General features: G+C 32.3%; 3 protein-coding genes across 5 annotated transcripts; 2 read left to right on the top strand and 1 right to left on the bottom strand.

Annotated features, from left to right (window-relative positions):
* On the top strand, positions 633-2,398 carry LOC109355436 (probable xyloglucan endotransglucosylase/hydrolase protein 23). The gene is made up of 3 exons (XM_019598600.1): positions 633-947; positions 1,042-1,235; positions 1,636-2,398. The coding sequence occupies exons 1-3, from the start codon at positions 663-665 to the stop codon at positions 2,066-2,068; spliced, it is 912 nt and encodes a 303-aa protein (XP_019454145.1). The 5' UTR covers positions 633-662; the 3' UTR covers positions 2,069-2,398.
* LOC109355427 (xyloglucan endotransglucosylase/hydrolase protein 22-like) lies at positions 6,150-7,839 on the top strand. The gene is made up of 3 exons (XM_019598588.1): positions 6,150-6,567; positions 6,687-6,880; positions 7,281-7,839. Exons 1-3 carry the CDS (start codon positions 6,295-6,297, stop codon positions 7,684-7,686), a joined length of 873 nt encoding a protein of 290 aa, XP_019454133.1. The 5' UTR covers positions 6,150-6,294; the 3' UTR covers positions 7,687-7,839.
* LOC109355407 (calmodulin-binding protein 60 B-like) lies at positions 9,313-16,031 on the bottom strand. Of its 3 annotated transcripts, none has more exons than XM_019598561.1 (9): positions 15,941-16,031; positions 15,443-15,581; positions 14,070-14,145; positions 13,488-13,546; positions 11,882-12,387; positions 11,615-11,775; positions 11,167-11,370; positions 10,570-10,798; positions 9,313-10,275 (listed from the first exon to the last, which is right to left on the bottom strand). In XM_019598561.1, exons 2-9 carry the CDS (start codon positions 15,547-15,549, stop codon positions 9,686-9,688), a joined length of 1,932 nt encoding a protein of 643 aa, XP_019454106.1. In that variant the 5' UTR covers positions 15,550-15,581; positions 15,941-16,031; the 3' UTR covers positions 9,313-9,685. The 3 variants fall into 3 exon arrangements, with proteins under 3 accessions (XP_019454106.1, XP_019454122.1, XP_019454114.1); XM_019598577.1 differs by having other exon boundaries at positions 11,882-12,375; XM_019598569.1 differs by lacking the exon at positions 15,941-16,031 and having other exon boundaries at positions 15,443-15,897.

Here is a 17,574-nt window from a genome sequence, read left to right as displayed (position 1 = left end):
ATTGCTTTCATATTTGAGAATTGTGATTGCAAAGAATCATGATTATAAATTTACAATTACAACTCACAATTAAACTTCAACTCAATTTCACCTACTCTATCAATTACTAGTAGCAAAAAATGACATAGTTAATTTGTTACTAGAAGCGGAGAGTTAAAAAATGAGACTAGAGAGACAGTTTATTTATCCTAATGCAGATCCATGTGTTTTCTTTGATAACTCTATTTTTAGTGATCTTGGACCCATTGAACCGATCAACTCAAATCTGTGTGAAAATAAGGGTGGGGGATAACTAATGATTAGGATCTTATTATCTAATTTCGATTAAGAGGGTCATTTCTTTCATTTTGCATTTCTCATGGGTCAAATAAGGTGAAAATCAAAACTAGTCAACTAAACGTACAATTTGAGATGTATCTTTCTTTTTTATCTTATTTGCTTTTGTGCATTGCTGTCACTTGTTACACGTGCCTATTCCACCGTCAAAATCACCCACTTTTTCCAGTGCCATATGTATTCACAATCCACCTCTTGTTTATTATGCACTATCTTATCAGCCTCACATTTTGGAATTTAGCCCACAAATTTCATCTTCCTCCTCTTTTTAATTCGCTAATATTCCCCACAGACATACCCTTCCTACATTACATTAAAATAACAACATGCATTCTCTTTATTCTCATACTAAAATAGTCCTATTCTCACTCTTATTTAGTTCTTATATGTCAGCATTTGATGCTGCTAATATGGATCAGAACTTTGAAATCACTTGGGGTAATAGCCATGCCCATATGATCAACAACAACATTGATCAGGTGATTTCTCTGTCCCTTGACAAAGCCTCTGGCTCTAGCTTTGGGTCAAAGAATCAATATCTTTTTGGCAAGGTTGACATGCAGCTGAAGCTTGTACATGGAAATTCTGCAGGCACAGTCACTTCATACTATGTAAATAACCTACCTTGCACATCTTATCATATAATTTTTAGTTTTCTTAACTAACTAAACTTGTTTATGTTTTCAACTTTCATGTATATGGCAGTTGCACTCTGAAGGGTTAACCTGGGATGAGATTGACTTTGAATTCTTAGGTAATGTTAGTGGAGACCCTTACGTTGTTCACAATAATATATACACACAAGGAAAAGGTAACAGAGAGCAACAATTCTACCTCTGGTTTGACCCTACTACCAATTTTCACAACTACTCCATTCTCTGGAATCCTCAGTGCATCATGTATATATATAATGTCATTCCCTCAATTAATTTTTATATGTAAAGGTTTCATTTTATCATGGTTCTAAACTACGGTCACGTCTACATTCCATTGCATATAAAAAATGATGCCAATGCAACCAATTGCAGTCACATTATAGTTGCATGGAATACTAAAACTATAGTTTTGGTGACTTCAACTGCTGCAACAATATAGTTTTAGAGACTTCAAAAACTATAATGACATTGTCACATGAACGAAAGAAAATTTTAAAAAACAAAAAGTAAAACTCTGCTTCAGGGAAAGAGAAACCATTCGGGATATGTGATCTTTGTCCGATTTAAAATCCTATGTTATTTCATCATTGCATTAACTAACAACATTTTGATTTTATTTGTTGGTGCTTCCATGTATATATAGCTTCTTTGTGGATGGCATTCCCATTAGAGAGTTCAAAAACCATGAATCAACAAGCGGTATCTCATTTCCAAGTAAGAAACCAATGAGGGTATATGGTTCAATCTGGGATGCTGAGGACTGGGCTACAAAGGGTGGACTTGTTAAGACAAATTGGACAGAAGCTCCATTCACAGCATCATTTAAGAACTTCAATGCCAATGCATGTGTTTGGTCTTATGCTGCATCTTCTTGCACTTCCAATTCTAGCTCCTCTTCTGTTGGAGAATGGATTACACAAGGGTTGGGTGCTATAGGAGAGGAAAAAATGAAATGGGTACATAGGAATTACATGATCTACAACTATTGCACTGACATGAAGCGATTCCCTAATGGATTACCACCTGAATGTACTATCAGTGTCACTAAGGAGTCAAAATTTAACACAAACAAATAATGTCATGAGACTCTGCATATATAAATGTAATGCAAGATCGACATATAAATTCTGCTAACTTCTTATCATTATGATTTATGAATACTAACACACATAGTCACACACATATAACAAAAGAAGATTCCAATTTGATCTCATCCTCTATGCTTTCTTTACCTTGGTCAACAGGCACAATCATAAATTTACTTTGGACAGAATCAATAAATGACAATGACCCAATAAAAAAACAAATGAAGGATTGAAGATGTGAACTAGTTTTTGTTTGGTCAATGAACTCTTCTACAAATTCAAGAACCGATTGAGTAGCTTATGTGACCTTTTGCCTCTTAATTGGGTAGAGAAAGGTGTCAATGCCTATTAAAAGGGAGAAACAATTGTATATTGATCCTCTAGTGATAAAAATGTAATTTCATTATAATCAAGATAAATATGTGTCATTGAAAGTTATATTTCATTTTATTTTTTGAAATAATTGTCTCTCTAGAGAGGATACTACCACATTATTAAAAATGTAGTTAGAAATTGTGTGGCTTTATTGCTAACTTGCTTCCATTTTTTAAGGACTTGTTTGGTTTAGAAAAACGTTTCATCTCATTTATGAATGTAGATAAATCTTGTCCTCAGCTAATGCTTTTGAGACATTTCATGCAACTCAAACGTATCTTACTCAATAGCATTACTATTTGTGTAAATACAGAATATTTAGTTACTGTATTTTGACGAAAAAGTATATGCATTAGATTGATTATTTGGGCCCTGCACAAAAAAACACGAAAAAATAGATGTACTAATAAATACATGACATAATAGAACTATTAAAAATGAGAAAGATTTGGGTTGAGATGCATGTATATAGAGACATTCAATAAAATTTTGACAATATAATAAAAATTTAATTCTAATTAAAGTTTAAATAATAAAACAACAAAATTTAAATACATTAGTCTCCAAATATGTCATATTGTATATATATTTACACATTTTTTTCTCATTAAATAGATGTATTATAACTATCTGGTACCAAATAACATGGATTATTAGATTTTATTTAAATGATCAAGATTAAAAGAAGTGATTATATGATCAATAACTAACTTTTAATTCTAATTATCCATATATGATTGTAAGCTATGAAGCACGGATTCGCCAAATACCCTCGCGTGTCGGTGTCCGACACGTATCCGACACGGATACGCTCAGATTCGCGAAGGATACGTGTCCATAGAGTATCCAAAAATAAAAAAAAATATCAAGACACGTATCGGATTCGTTTTCAATAAAATATAGGATATATAGATTCGTTTTCAATAAAATATAGGATATATAGATTCATTTTTACGATAAGATAGATTTGTTTTCAATAAACACTCACTTATTTAAATGTCACATCATACCAACTTACCATCACACCACATTGACCCTCGAATAGTTGGTACTTTTCGATCCATAACGTCGTCGGCCGGTGCTTAGTATTATTGTCTCTACCGCCATAGGTATGCTGTGAAGAGCAAACAAAAAAAGGCTTACCTTTCTTACTTCTTAGTTTCTTTTCGCTTAGTATGTTTATAAAGAGAAAATGACGTGTGAGTATTAATAGAGAAGATAAATAAAGGGCTTACCTTTATTTCTTAACAGAGAAGAGAAGAAAGAGGGTAGGAGAGAATATTTCGATTTACACTTATAATTTTATCATATTTTATGTATTTTTTATTAATTTATACGCGTATCTCTGAACGTATCGTATCCTACATTTTAGAAAAAAATGCGTGTCGACGTATCGGATACGTATCGTATCCGATACATGTATCCGTATCTGTGCTTCATAGATAGTAAATTTATTATTTTTACATTTTTTATATGAAAAATGTTCTCACTTTAATTGTCTATTATAAATATTATTATAATTAATTGCATTAGTCTAACATTTATCATAATCCAATATTCATCATAATCTTCCCTCTTTTATTTTCTCCTTAAATTAATATTTCGAATAACTTCAAAAATCAAGTTTTATAGGTAAGTGGCAAAAATAAAAAATTTTAAAAAAATCATAATACTCACGTGTATGCTTCAAAGCAGTTTCCACGGGCTGATCTTAGCAGTCAGCACCAACCATAACAATATAATATTTGGATGTGGTTGAGAAGTTAAACAAATATTTAAATAATTAATTAATATTTGGATGTGGTTGAGAAGTTAAACAAATATTTAAATAAACAATTAATATTCGGATGTGTTTTTGCTGTCTCGCTTAGCTGGGATGGGGTCAAGTGTGGCGTCCGTGAAGGTGACATGCATTCATTGATTCTATCCACAAATATATTCATCATACCTTGTCTTTTCTCTACAATTTTTATCACTATAACATTACAATAACTAAAATATGATATTCCACACCACATACTTTTTTTTAACCATGTTATAAAGAATTAATCTTTTCTTAAGATATATGATTATCTCTCCTAATAAATGTCATAGAGATACAATAATGATTTATAGTAATAGATTATCTTTATGTTGATCCAAGAATATATATATATATATATGATCAATATTTTTAAATTTAACTATATAATAATACCTAATTCATGTTTGGATGGTAAGCCGGTTTTTCTAGTGGCTTGTTGGTTGGGAACATATCCTTCAAATTAAAGTTCAAACATTACCTACTCAATTCAAAGATGCTAAGAACCTCTTTAACCATGCAAATCTCTTAAGCCGCACTACATGAATTTTATTATTTAACTCCTGTTTCTTTAATTTATACAGTTGAACCTATTTTTATAATTAAAAAGTCCAGACTTATTAATGAGTGAGTTAAAATCATTGTTTAAGGAACATAAAGATAATATTTAGTATTATAAAACTAAATTTAACACTTTTTTATAGTTTAAAACAAAAAAAATTGAAGACATTTTTTTCTCTCCATTTTTTCTTCCTCAAAGCTATGTTTGGTTTGGTTGAAAAATAAAAGAAATAAAAGAAAGGGGATGAATTTGTAAGTTTTTCATCCTTCTATTTACAAAGAAAAGTAGGAAGGAAATAAAAAAATGTTGTGGGGCTCCCACAAAAAACTTTTTCACTCAATTACTAGAGAAAGTTATGAGAAACTAACCATCAACATATAATTATAATCTTACCTTTAAAATCATGGATGATGTATTATGGTGTGAGGTAGACAAACATAATAGATTGAGTGAACTTGAAATTTGTATAATAATATTTTAATTAATTAATTTTAATATAAATATATTTTTTACATAGAAATATTTAATTCTAAAATAAAAGTGAATATTTGTATGTTAATATTTGTATCTTTAGTTATGGATATTTTTATCATTTTATCTTATCATATGATTTTTTTATCTCTATTCTTTCTTTTTCTTTCATACCAAACAACTAAAAAATCATTCTACTTTCCACTGTTTTTCTTTCCTCCAATTTTCACTCCTTTAAGTTCTTTTTCCTCTCATTTTCTCTCCCAAGCCAAAGATAGGGTAAAGAATGCACACATGACAATTGTTAACCTTCAAGTTTAGAGCTCTATATAAAAAATATGTGCATAGTTATGTCACTGTCCCATACACACTTAATACAATTTTTATGACTTGAACCATACCAAACTTGGCTGGCAAAAAGTGTAGAGAAGCAATAGGAGATGCTCTTTATGGATAATACTTACATGAAGATAGGGACTACCTCAACTCCCAAAAACCATGCATTATAATACTGCGTGCTCTTCCTTCCCCATACATAATACACCCTCCCTTAATATTACCTTTACCTACATCTTCTATTAATATTGATATTGATTGATTTAATATAACAAAGTTGGTTGTGCCCTTTAGAGCTTTTGACAGCTTTCTACTTAATTATCCTTACAACTATCTACAGCTTAGTTCACAGCCCACCTTCCTTTCATTCAAAGATATGTTGTCCTAAACTGTGTCTAAAACTATGTTCCAAACTAATAAAAATATGTCATATCAATTAAAAAAATTAAACATTGATTATTTTTTTATGTTTTTGCTTCAATATCATTAGTCTCATGTATAGTTTGCAACATACCCTTCCTTTACTACCTGTTTCTTCAAACCCACACGCTCTTATTTCCCGCTACTATATATGCTCATTCTTTCATGCCTCTAAACCACATCCATTACCACTTAATTTGTAAGCTACATTGATTAAAAAAAGCAGCTTTCTTCTTTATTGATACACATATCATGGCTTCTACTACCTCTTCAACCTTTCTTCTTCCTCTATTAGTGACTCTTTATATTGTTGTAACTTGTGCTGGTAACTTCAACCAAGACTTTGAAATTACATGGGGAGATGGTCGTGCTAAAATACTGAACAACAACAATCTTCTCACTCTTTCCCTTGACAAATTCTCTGGCTCTGGATTCCAATCCAAACATGAATACTTATATGGCAAGATTGATATGCAGCTTAAGCTTGTTCCTGGTAACTCTGCTGGCACTGTCACTGCCTATTATGTAAGTATAAAACAAACACCTATTAAGTACTTACTTTCTTTGTTTTGTTGTAATATTAAGAGATTGCACGAATTTACAAACATAGTACTAACAAATGATTAATGATTCTTTTTTAATAGATGTCTTCAAAGGGAACAAATTGGGATGAGATTGACTTTGAATTCTTGGGGAACTTAAGTGGTGATCCTTATATTCTACACACCAATGTGTTCAGCCAAGGCAAAGGTAATAGGGAGCAACAATTCTATCTCTGGTTTGACCCAACTTCAGATTTTCACACTTACTCTATTCTCTGGAATCCTCAACGCATTCTGTAAGCATCCAATCTCCTTAATTGTCCTATATAAAATTGCAGCTAGCTAGCAAGATCATATAATATATTATAGAGTAAATACTCATTTAATATTTTTTTATCTTACCAGTTCTTTGAATATTGAAAAACTGGTCCCCAAAATTTTAAATACAAGTCAAATTAGTCATTTTTAGTATGTTTATAATAGGTGGTATGAACTAATTTAATCTTAAAATGATTAATTTAATCCACATTTGAACTTTTTTATGGACCATTTTAGATTTTTCAATTTTTGAGGGACCAAATTCATAAATTCTAGAAAAAATAATGACTTTAGTCTATTTTATAATATAGGGGTACATAATTCATTAATTTAGTTACTAATTGGTTACATATATTGATATACATGTGCTTCTTTCAGGTTCTCAGTGGATGGTACCCCAATAAGGGAGTTCAAGAATTTGGAATCAATTGGAGTTCCATTTCCAAAGAATCAAGCAATGAGAATATACTCTAGCTTGTGGAATGCAGATAATTGGGCTACAAGGGGTGGACTAATTAAAACTGATTGGTCAAAAGCACCATTCACTGCCTCATATAGGAGCTTCAATGCCAATGCATGTGTATGGAGTAATGGGAAATCATCATGCAAATCAAATTCTCATTCTTCTTCTTCATCATCTTCTTCTGCATGGCTAAGACAAGAGTTGGATTTAAGTGGTCAACAGAGACTAAAGTGGGTACAGAAGAATTACATGATTTACAATTACTGCATAGATAACAAGAGGTTTCCACAGGGTTTACCAATCGAATGTACCAGCTCCTAGTTCTTCTCTACACTAATTACATCATGCTGGCATAGTATAGAAAAAGAAATAAAAATAAAAGCCTATGTATTATTCTTTTATACTTTATTTATGTTTGTTTGTTGTTTGTGCTTTTGTACCATGTAAAATATGAACATCACGTGTAGATCCAAATCTATATTGTTTCTTACAAATTTAATAGATTGTTCTTATAATCACATGAGTTTTCTTTCCCTAATTCTACTTACTATTAACTATTAAAGTGGTATTGGAATATGATTTGTTTTATCAAAGATCTGTTTTGATTCAATCATCCAATATCAAATCACTTCCATTTTCTGACTTTAAAAACAAACTCATTTAAAGGAGCTTCATCAATACTTTGAGATGAGAGGATGTCAAGATACTTGGCAAGTGCATATTTTGTCACCCTATGTTTGGTTTAGTTTGGTCCAATCTATTTAAAGCAAAAATAAGACTAAGACTTTTTATTGAGAGGTATACATAATTAAAATGACCATACTCAAACTTCAAAAAATATCCCATACAACATATCAAGGTGGCTCGTTTGCTATTGCACATTATTATGATTCGTAAATATGATTTATAATGTTAAGATAAGTTTAGGAGTGTAATATCTATATTATATCATCCAACATTTACGTGTCTTACCTTTTTTAAAAAGTAAATGATAATTGAAAATGATCAGTAAAAAACGAACAACAGTATATAAAACATTTACATTAACGATGCATATAATATTGACATTCAAGATCCGTGTCCTAAGATGCTAACATTGTTGTATCCTCACCAAATACTAGGTTGCGGTCAAGATAGCAGCTACCAGGTGAGTGTTATTATCCACAGGTGACGTTTTTTATTGTTCAAACCCATAAGTGGTCAATGGCGGTGGAAGTTCCTTTAGCTTTAAGAAATTATAAGTTTAGTTGAAATAGTTTGATGCTTGGTTGGCAATTGTTAATGTCACCCAAAAAGGTAGTAGAGCCTGTTTCACATAACAAATATAATACCAATTGATCTAGTCATGTAAGACCCTACTAGATTTTTAAAATGATCAAAAAATTAAAGGTTCGATTTCTGGAAGCGATACTTGGGCAATCGCGAACACTAAAAGAGATTAATTCCTTACTCGTGAGGAGATACCCTTAGGAGGACCATAAAATATAGTAATACACACAATTTTACAACTACTCTTTTTAACTCTAAACTTTAATGACATTCATTTTCAAAATAAAAATAACAACCGCTTTATTTGGCAAAGACAACAACTGTGTCCAGCTTAGTTTAGCTCTTTGCAATTTCTCATGCATTTCATCACCAACATGTTCATCACAATTCAATTTTTTGTTTGGCATAACTGCTGATTTTGGAAACCCCAGCAAATTATGTAAGTCAACAATTTCATCCATCCATTCAAATTTACCATTCTCTTTCCTTTTTCTACTATCCTGCATAAACTTATAATTAATTTGTTTTACTCTTTATTCAGATTCACAGTTGATGGCACACCCATTAGAGTTTAAGATCTCAGAGATATTGGAGTTCCCAGACAATAAAGACTGATAAACCTGCATGTTCAACTAACAATAACCAGCACCCAATGTTCAATACCTCATTAAGATGCTCATATTAGAAAGCAATCCACAGAAGATGATAACACAGTACAACTCAAAAATTAAGTAGATCATAATTCATGTACATCAATCAAATGAGATGACAAATCCAAAATATTACAAATGCTCCAGAACTATGGAAAGGTGATAAAAACAGAGCATTAAGACGAAAGTGAAAAACGAATAACAATAACAGTTTTTCTAAGCATCAAAACACTGTACAGGATACTGTAGGGTACAAACTTGCAGTAAAAGATGCATCACTAAGAATGTCAATACTTATGGACTGCACAATCTGGTTGTAATTGATGAAGACAACTAAATTTGCAGCACATAAGTAAAATCTTAAGGCTACCTATTAAGCCAGCAGAGATTGTCCAAATGACTTACTCATCTAACTCCTCTATTTGTGCCCGCTTTGCAGCTGCAATCTTCCGGATAAAAAAGCCCCACCTCATTGCTGCCTTGATCTTCAGCCATCCCACAACAGCTCTGCCTGAACGAGAGCGACCCTCGTCAAAGTTTGGCATAGGTGATGGCATGAATGATGGGAATGAATAGCTATCCTCAGTATTCACGGAGGAATGGGCTCCCATACTGAGGAGGCGAAGCAAGTGCTGCATATCTTCATTTTCTAGCATCTCATTACTTCTGAGGCGGATTTCATCCTCTGAAAAAAAATCATTGACCCCCTTGTCCATGTTGTGTGGCCAATCATCAAAAGGATTTACAGTACATGATTGAATAGAAGAGCTGCCAACATGAAACCCTGGTGATGATGAGGATGACGAGGATGATGATGATTGAGGAGGACCAAGAGCTGCACCATGACTATTTCTAGTGGTTTTGGTTTGCTGGGCACTGTTGATTAATTGGTCATTAGATAGATATAGAGAGCTATCAAACTGGTTACATGAGTTGAGATTTTCTATCGGTGACTGGCTTGGATATCTTGTTACCATATGATCATTATAACCTGAAAAGGATTGTATTGCATAGAGCTTTGCAAATGAGCAAATTTCATTCATGTACACGTGTAAGAGATCTTTTTTTTGTCCAAGGGGTGGAGGTGAGAAGAAAACAATTCATTATCAAAAATATTTATTTGTATCAAAATTTTAGTTTATCAACATACATAGAAAACATTTCACTACTTCATTAGCATCATAAATCATATTTGAGAAACACAAGTAACTGAAAATGCAACATCAACAGCCCAAAAGAAAAGGAGGGGGAAGGAGCAAAAAGAGAATCTATTAAATTAGCTTACCTCCAATTGAAATCCCTGAATTCGTTTGCTGTTCAGAAGGAACAGGTGCTGGGGGGAGTGGCAGATGCAGTTGATGATCCAAACCACTAGAGTAATCCACCGACTCAATATGAAGTTCACTATCAGCTACAACATTATTTTCCCTAACACTTGTGAGTGATTTACCATCATACTCTATAACCCGATCCCAATTTTCATATGCCTTCTTCACCAAAGAATCTACATAAACCTGGACTTGCAAAACCATTTTAAAGGTATTATAAGCTTACTCTATTCCTGGAAGAAAGCATTAAAAGGAAACTGCAAACTTTGAGCCTTGATAAGTCTAAAATGTTGTGATCCTGACCACTATCTATGATTTTTGGCCAACAACATAGCATGTACTTGATTAGTTGCATCCAATACTGTTATGTTTGCAAGTGAGAGAATGTAAAAAATAAAGACAGCATCGCCCTATCAATTATATAAGATGGAATATGCCAGCAACACAAATGCAGGCTCAACGTTTGGAAGACAAACATACAAACTCATCAAACACTTAAAAGAAGGTAACGATATCAGTATCTACTGATATCAGAACAACTTAAGTGGACTAACCTTCTGGCTATCAGTGAGCGAATCAGCAGAAAAGAATTGTTCTCCTGTTATAAGGCCACGCAGCTCATAGATGTTGTTAAAAATAACACCAACAATTCTCGTATCTTCTGGATAATAAACATAAAGCTTCCCAGTTAGGACACAGGTCTTTGCATGATCTAAGAGCACTTCCCACATCTTGTTTGACATACCACTCCCAAGGATCTACAGTTGAACAATATATTTTTTACTAAAAATATATATTATTACATAAGATAGAAGATTTTAGGAGGAGGACATGTCATCCTCATAATAACAGAAGGAAAAACCTAAAATCTAAGCAACAGAGCCATGCAAGAAAGCACGCCAATCCTTCTGCATCTCTGCCAAAGATTGCCAATACAGTTGAACAATATTATAAAATGGCTGGAACCTAACTTCAAGATTAAGACAGAAAATACAAACTTACATTCCGCAATTTTTGCGAATCTTTAACCACAAGCCGAAGAAATTCTTGAACTGTGAATACTCCAGCATTATTCAGCTTCTTGTGAAATGACCCATCCTTGCCTATCTTCTCCAATCTCCAGACTTCATCACTCAAAGCAGGAGGATAATGCTTCTTATATACTGCAAAAAGAACAGAATATAAAAGTTCAAAGACGGTACTGTAGTATAGAAGCAGGAAAAAACTAATGCTAGAGAAAAAGCAGAAAATACAAATCCATAATCCTACATTCTCCTCTATGATCTTTAACAGTGAAAGCATCTGTCTTAGCTTCACGAATGCGTAACGACTCGCAAAAACCTGGTGCAACCTTCAAGCCAAGCCTGAACTTCCGGCTCCTTATCCAGCTTGAATTGTCTGTAAAAGTCAGTTCCCCCAATGTTCCAATTCCTTCCTTGAGAGATACTTGCAATTCGCCAGTCAACAAAGGTCTCTTTCCTTCGCGTTCTTTCACCAAATGGCTTTCAAATTCTTCTTGAGTCCAATCTTCATCATCTTCATTATTAAAACCGCCTTCAAGGACAACAACATCGAGTTTCATGTAGGCTTCAGGCCCAGATGTTACAATGTATCCAGTATTGGCATCAATCAGAACAACATGAACAGGAGCCCCCTGCTCGCCTTCCACTTTTCCTCCAGTGAACAGGGGAAGAGACAGCCGGGACTTAAAATGCAGCCGCAAGTTTCTACCATCTAGACCTTCAATCGTTTTTGGGGAAGACCTAAATTTTGTACTGATAGAATTAAATACCAGTCTCACAACTTGAGGTGCATAACATAAATATAGCAAATACTTCTGTGGCATTAAAGAATTATAGTGACATATATAAGTCTAGAAAGGATTGATTATTATATTAGAAGAAAAATGAATGCATGTTTACATTACTATTTTGTGGTCATACATTTCTCAAGTTAACAACATTCTTATCTGGCACCTCAGTAAAACCAGGGCAGCATAACAAGAAAAATGAACACATCTCATTTTTAAGTTTCAGATGGATCACATAAAATACCTCAATATTTCAAAATGCTTATTAAAACCCAATGTTTTTTGTCGTCATAAATATAGCCGCCAGTACAACAAAATAAAAAGGGGATTATGACAAAATGAATGGAATCATTACCACCATACTACGCTATTGTCCCATTTGATCCTCCAGGAAGCTAAGCATTTTAAATGATTTCTGATAATATATACATACATACACGATTTCCATGTTCAATTTCTTCATACCCATTTTCATTGCTTTGGAGTAAAAGAAAACGAAACCAGGTCTTGTGGAAATGCACTCGAAGAGCAAGGGTGTGGTGTCAAATGATTAGAGCTTAATGCTAGAATTTTTGGCAATAGATTTTGCCTGCCATGTTATCTTTGAGAGAGGATTACTTTCTTTGCTCATCATACGTTGGCTTCTTTTAAGAGGATTCTGAAGATTACTAATCCTCTATCTTTTTATTCTTTCTTCCTTTACAAGGAATTATTTTATCCAATCAAAAAATTAAGCATTCTTCACTATCCTATTCCTTGACACGACAATCAAACAGAATAAGATAATTTCCAAAGAGCAGATCTCTTTTCCACCCAAGAACCAAAAAGTTATAAACTTCAAGACCATGTAACTTACATCACGGGATCTACTAGAGCAAAAAGGACTCAAGTAGTCAGTGAACTAATATTTGTTACCTCAAAAGATCCAATTCTATCTTTGCTACTTCTAGAGACAATACATGAAAAGCATGGAAAAGCATAGTTATATAGTTATAATATGGAAAGTTAATGAACTACAAAATATTCAGATGCTAATTCCCTCGAAATTTAAAGAATTTCTTAAACCTTCCACTGAGTCTTGCAGGACCAAACTTTGCCAGAGCACGCTCCACTTCTTCACTTACCTGTATTAGTACCATTAAACTAATTAAGAACCATGTGCATCAACTTTCACCCAAAAAAATGACCAAAATCAGAAACTTCTAGTTATAAGGAACTAAACATATTGGTATAATTTCCATGGATATAGTATCATCTCTTTTCTCAACCACATACCAAACACATAACACAGAAGGAAAAATAGAGTTAAATAGAACACTAAAAGAAAATGGCATCCAATCCACTGTGAACAATAGGTTTGCTTAAGCAAGCAAAATTTGCATGCAACTTAATTTATTGGTTAAACAATATGAACTTTACAAATAGGCAGGGGAACGTACACACACAAGTCATAATGCTCTAACACCATCAAATTGCATAACAGATTAAAAAAGTTGTAAGAAATTATGTTATGTGTAAAGACAGCTCCTAGTTGGAGTAAAAGGAAAATAACTTTCTAGAATGTACAGCCCCATGCTACCCACTAAAAACAAACACATGAGAAAGAAAACTGAATAGTATAAATCAGTGTGAACCCAGATGTCTTACAACTCGACGAAGAATAGGTTCTAAAGATGAGCAAAGTTTCTGCAAACTGTCCACCTTGAGAGCTTCCACAATTACACTGCAAAACACAATGGAATCAATTATAAGGAGCTAATAAAAAATATAGTACAAACTAGATATTCATATGCATGAAAACTAATAAGATATAAAATCTTGTTTTATTGTAAGTTTAACATATAAGTTCAGCTCAGTTGGTAGAGTTGCAGGGCATGAAGTCGGATCCCGACAACCGCTCTCTTCCCTGAAAGATTACAAAAAATTTATCTATCAAAAGGTCTCTTTTTATAAGCATACACGCTGATTTACTTGAAATATAAACCTGAAAAGTTTCATTTATTTTCGAGTTTATGATTCGTTTTATCCTAACTCCCAAGTTATAGTGTTCATTCAAACAAACAGTAATGATCATACAAACAAAACAATATACAGTCTAAAGATAATGAAAAATGAGGGAAACCTCCAAAGGTTTACATAGACTATAGAATGAATGTAGATTATGCAACCCAAGACCCTTCCTAACCAAGAAAGCAAAGTTCTGAGTCTTTCGAATGCTCTTCAGGGGGAGGTAATAAATATTCTATACAACAAGCAAAGAGGTACTATTACCACAAACAAAGAGGTACTATCTCTCAAGTCTCAACATTTATTATATTCTGAATAAGAAATTCTTGCAAGAGAATTTGGATTTCAGAAGAAAAAGTCGGGTACAAAATCAGATAATAATATTTCCTCCTTTAAGAAAAGCAGCAGCCATAGCAAACAAGATAAACAACACATTTAAAGCCAGTCATTCAAATAACTATTATAAGCTTTTGGTTGATTTGCAAATATCAGAAAGAATCTTTCCAGCCCATGATACCATAATAATCAAGATGGAATAAAAACCACCATGAAGCGAGTTACCAGAGACGTAACAAGTAACATTCAGCACTATCAACGACGACTGACAACATAAAGTACGATCAAAGTGGCAACTTAGGAAGTTGACAGGGCTCTTGATACGCAGACACAGTAATCTTACTGTACTAGCAGAACAACTTTGGGCTAAAAAAACAGGAATAGTAGCATAAAATATGAAATATATCTTTAAAAGTAAACAGAATATTCAATCACAGTGACGTTGAGATTCCTTTGACCTGCTTCCAAGTGGGGATCAGCAGAAAAAACAGTTTACTAGTCAAAATTATCAAATGGCATGTGCCCAAAAAACATAAACATTATTTGATCAGATTAACTTCCCAGTTAAAATAGTGATAAACATAAAACAAAAATCATAATAAAAAAACCCTACATTATGGTGGATTAAGAAAATGAAATTCATAAAACCATAAAATTGATGAAAAAACATGGATTACCTAGCAAGAGCAGGCTTTTTTCGTTCAGGCTGGTCATCTTCTCCTCCACCCTCCAATGACCTTTTCCCCTTACTGTTACTATTTGGATCGGTTGTTGGACTCTGCATTTACACTCTCCCAATAACCTAATTTACCAAATCTGCAACCACTCGAAAAACCACAAAAATCACTACAATTATGAACTACTCTACAAAACATTAATAAAATAATGGAGAAAGAAATCCTAACAGCCACAGCTAAAAAGGCAAACATCAATTACAGATCTAGAACATTATGACAAACAAATTGAGATCAAATTACATGGAAAAAATCAAATTGAAAAGTTTCGAATATCTGATAAGCAATTTAAGAAAACAATGATAAACGTAGTGAAATGAGTGAGAATAGCAGAAAATAATATCGATGGTTGAGAAATTGAAGAAGAGGTAGCACGAGAAAGTGCAAAAATAAAAGAAACAAAAAGCGGGAAATGAAAAAGGATGGTAAGGTGGGAAGCACCTGAGAGTGAGAGAGAAAATTGGACTATGAAGGGTGTTTTGTCGAGAGAAAATAAAATCATAAAACACGAAAAACAATTTTCGCAACTCGTATAAATATGGTCTCCTTATGTGGTATTACAAGTTAACATTTATGTCTCATTTTATATTCCAAGCAAATGAAAAAATTTTATTTATATAAAAATAAAAATTAATATTTTAATATTATTTTGTAAAGTTTAATCAGTTTGGGACATAGAAAAAGATTATGTTTATCCCTTCTTGACGGACAGGATCCCCCTTGTCCCTTAGAGTTCTGGTCCATGTGTTTCCAACCAATCATTTTTTGCCAACTAATAAAAAAATAATATTTTATTTCAATTTTATAATACAAAAATAATTTATTAAATCCACCAATCTAAATATAGGGAGCACATTTCTTGTTTCATTGTATCACTCCATGTACTAATATTTCTAATTGATCGAAAAAATTATTAATTTAAAATTGTTATTATTAAATATTTTTCTGACCAATCATTTCTCCTGACACCTAGAGTAAGATAACAAATGTGGACCCTAAATATAAGTGACGTGACATAGGATTGAGAACACAAAGTTAGCACATTAGCATCTGTTTTTGTCATTTTATTTTCAACTGAGGAGGAATGATCACCTGCTTTGAGAACACTGTAAGTTTTTCAGTTACCAGTGATGTTATATTATTATAGTTAACAAAAAATTGTTAATTTGGAATTGTTACGGGTAGCTTTGGCCTTTGATGATTAACACCTTATTATTATTACAAAGTTCGATTGAGACAGACCCAACCATGTTGAAGTGTGTGTTGTCGTGCCCGATTTTGGGATCAGATTGGATAAACATTGGTGGTCGGTGGGGCAGTTGCCACATCACTACATACACGTATCATTGTACTTCTCTCCCATTTCAATGGTATAATCACAAATTTAGGAAGAAAATATATATTTAGAAATAATCAACAAAATGTTGAGAACATATTAAAATATTGATTCTAATTATTTTCGATACCACCAAAAAAATAAAAGTTTATTCTTTCAAAATATAACATAATAGATATGTTTCCAAGTTCAACAAAAGTTTAATTATCTCTTTCTAATAAATATCATTTTTTAATCTTCAAATAAGAGTATGATACTTTGAGATTTAATGGATCTCACTATTTTCCAATCAATAACTTATTTCTTGTTTTTCTTTCACAATTTTTAACAAGTTGATTATAATTATGGTAAAAGTATATTAAGTACAAATTAATTGCAAGTTAAAATAATATTATAAATCTTTTAAGTAACTTATAGTTTCAACTATTCTAAGATTTTTTTTGGAGACTATTGTATAATTTTATTATTTACGATATATATTTTTATTAAAGTATATATTCTAATTTCTAAATTTTTGACTTTTTAGTCAATTTCAGATTTAGTGGAAACATATGTTACTGTATTAATTATAGATTTACCCTAAATAGGAAAATATTAAAAGGGCACAATTCTCGAGAGTTATATGTAGGGGTGTTCATAGTTAGTTTTGATAGGTTTTTATGTAAAAAAAAATATCAGATCTAAATATATCAATAATATATTGCGTTGTTTGTTTGGTTTAATTGATTTATATTAAGAA

Source organism: Lupinus angustifolius, chromosome LG01, assembly GCF_001865875.1.
Source record: "Lupinus angustifolius cultivar Tanjil chromosome LG01, LupAngTanjil_v1.0, whole genome shotgun sequence".
Classification (NCBI taxonomy): domain Eukaryota; kingdom Viridiplantae; phylum Streptophyta; class Magnoliopsida; order Fabales; family Fabaceae; genus Lupinus; species Lupinus angustifolius.
Note: the sequence above shows the minus strand (reverse complement) of the source record. Positions and strands in the feature narration are given on the sequence as shown.